Below are 3,004 nucleotides of genomic sequence, written 5' to 3'. Positions count from 1 at the left end.
TGCTGACCCAGTCTTGGTGAATGTATCATCTTCTCTGTTCAGGGTCTTTATTCTTTCTCTTCACCTAAACTTCTCCTTGCTGTGGATCTGCTGCTGATTTGCTGACATCAGCAAGGACTGTGACAGGATGGTCAGCATCACTGTCCATTCTACCACAGCACAGTGAGGACAAGAGGTTGTCTATGGCTCCTTTTCTAATAAAAACATACATGGTCAGGTCTGCAAGAGGACTCAGCTGAAGAAACAATACAGACAATTCAGCGAAAATGCTGTTATTTCTGGCCTCTTCTACCAGAGACCAGATGATGTTAGGCAGAAATAGCAGTGTGTAAATAAGCAGCACTACCACCAAGATAGCCACAATCCTTCTTTTCTCATCAGAGGGGACACTGCGAGCTGAGGACAGAGCTTTAAGAGTCCCAACCAGGAAGAACATGAACAGAGGGAGGGGCAGGAGACAGAATATACCATAGATGGTTTCAGTGATGTGAAAATCAACCTGGAAGTATGAAGGTAGGACATAAACAAGAGGAAGGATCCAGACCACAATGCTGACAATCACAGAGGATTTAATGGTCCGTCTGTATCTGTACCACAGTGGGTGGGCGATGACCAAATACCTGTAAGACAGGACAGAGACATAGACAGTTTTTAAGGTGCATCAACTGATGAAATGCAGCAACACATGAGACATAAGATAGTTACCTTTCCATGGAAACACACACCATGAATCCAGCACTGGCCATCAGACCAAAATAGTAAGGAACAAATATTTTAAGGATCTGACAGGTCTTGCCTTTCACCATAACCATCATACAGCAGAGCTGCACAATGTCAGAAAGTAGAAGGTTGATGACGTAAACTGGAGCAACATGATCTTTTTGTATCTGTAGGAAACATTAAAAAAAGTGAATAAGTGTTAAAACATGGTCTCATCAACACCTCTTTAAGACGTCATAGTGCTCTGTTCACTCATCCATTTAGGAGGCAGTTATGACACATAAACAATGCTTTACATACAGACTGTACCAACACATCCATCAATAACAAATGTCAGTCATCATGTACATACCAGGAAACAAAGTGCGATGATGGCCACTATGATCAAAGGAAGTCCAATACAACAGATGATCCATGTCAGCACATACTGCATGAATGCAGAGTTTCCAAAAAAGCAGCCGTAGTTTGTGTTGTCATCATAATAATTATAATCATAACTTTGGTTCCCCGAGGTGTTGTAGAGTTCCTCCATTCTTCAGTATCTGGTGTTTGAGAGATTATGTTGGTCCTGAGTGACAGCAAGTTGTTTAACATCAGTAATATTCTTATAGCTTTAAAGTTCACGTAAACACTCGATGATAACAGTTTGAGTCTGTGTGAAAGAAAGAAGAATAAAGAACGCTAACAGAGTCAAATATCAATAGGTACATCAAGCTGCATTGATTAGGCGATCTTAGAACAACATATATCCACAGTTGTTCATACACTTCCTGTGTAAGACTGATTCAGTTTGTTCAGTTCCTCTGTCCATGTAATATATAAGAAAAAACTATTTACCTTTGGAAGTTAGACTTTACTTTGTTCTTACAGCGTGTGCTCACAGCGAGAACCCTGTACAGAAAGACAGCTACCTCATAATGACACTTGTTTATCTACCCACATCTTTCTCTGGTTTTTTTCTCTGGTACCTCACAGTAAGTGTAGAAATCATCCCCCAACATTTGGCAACATGTAGAAATGTAAAAATCTTGTTTATTTTAATGCTATGGATTCAAACTACACTGTATCATTAATACAGATTATCATTCAGCTCATTGTAAAAATGAAGCTGAACGGGTCCCTCATGATGTAAAGTCTCAGAGTTGGCTGAGGGAAAGTGGGAGCACAGTAGTGCAGCTGTTTATGTAGGAATCATATGTATCAGACTTTGATTTCCTGTTGTTTATAAAGAGGACAACCTCAAAACTGTGCGACAAATAGAGAGGCCGACAGAAAAGGAAAAATTACTGCAAGACAGGACAGTTTTTTTTTTCGGTGTACCAGATTATGTACTAATTAAATCCACCCAAAATATTTACCTTTCCAGGGAAACAGACCATGAATCCAATGCTTACCATCAGACCGAAATACTAAAACCCAAATAATCTATAGTTCTCACAGTTCATGTCTTTCATCATAACCATCACACAGCAGAGCTAGAAAAGGTCGGAAAGTAGAAGGTTGATGACATAAACTGGAGCAACATGATCTTTTTGTATCTGTAGGAAACATTAAAAAAAACATGTTTTAAACATTCTCAACAACACCTCCTCCCGAGTTTGTTTCTGAGTTCATTTATCCATTTAGGGGGCAGTTATAACACATGAACAATGCTTTACAAACAGACTGCACCAACACATCCATCATTAACAAATGTCAGTGATCATGTACATAACGGTAAATAAAGTGCGATGATGGCCACTATGATCAAAGGAAGTCCAATACAACAGATGATCATGTCAGCACATACTTGATGAATGCAGCTTTTCCAATAAAGCAGTCGTTGTCAGGGAGTTGTTGTGGATGTGGACACAAATGCTCAGGCACAGAGCGGTTAAAAAATAACAATTGTCTTTAATAATACTGAGAAGGTCAGTACCAGAGTCAATAAACAAAAGATCACCACTAGCTGTGGGAGCAAGAACCAGGCTTGGTTGGAGAAATCAAGGTAATCAAAAATTACAAAAACAAGAGCTAGGCATGATACTCATGAATCTTTACCAGAGAACAAGGCTGAAAGCTTTGGGCTGACAAGGCATGAGAGACGAGACGAAGATTCACTAACATACGTAACAAACTGGCACCTAGTGAAAGGGGAAACTCACTAAATACACGGGGAGTAGGGCAGACAAAGAGGCACAGGTGAAACACATTAGGGAGGAGCAGGTAATCAACAGGACGGGGAGGGAGCACACGAGGAAGGGGAAGTCAAGACACCTGAAATGAGAGGAGGTTCAGTTATTTT

General features: G+C 40.1%; 1 protein-coding gene across 1 annotated transcript; it reads right to left on the bottom strand.

The window, feature by feature from the left end:
* On the bottom strand, positions 1 to 1,591 carry LOC114447710 (proteinase-activated receptor 2-like). Its single transcript, XM_028424116.1, has 4 exons — positions 1,558 to 1,591; positions 1,073 to 1,372; positions 706 to 887; positions 1 to 620 (listed from the first exon to the last, which is right to left on the bottom strand). Exons 2-4 carry the CDS (start codon positions 1,250 to 1,252, stop codon positions 65 to 67), a joined length of 918 nt encoding a protein of 305 aa, XP_028279917.1. The 5' UTR covers positions 1,253 to 1,372; positions 1,558 to 1,591; the 3' UTR covers positions 1 to 64.
* Positions 1,592 to 3,004: the final 1,413 nt, after the last annotated feature.

Source organism: Parambassis ranga, chromosome 15 (assembly GCF_900634625.1).
Source record: "Parambassis ranga chromosome 15, fParRan2.1, whole genome shotgun sequence".
NCBI lineage: Eukaryota > Metazoa > Chordata > Actinopteri > Ambassidae > Parambassis > Parambassis ranga.
The sequence above is the reverse complement of the archived record's forward strand: the minus strand, read 5'-3'. Positions and strand labels throughout refer to the sequence as shown.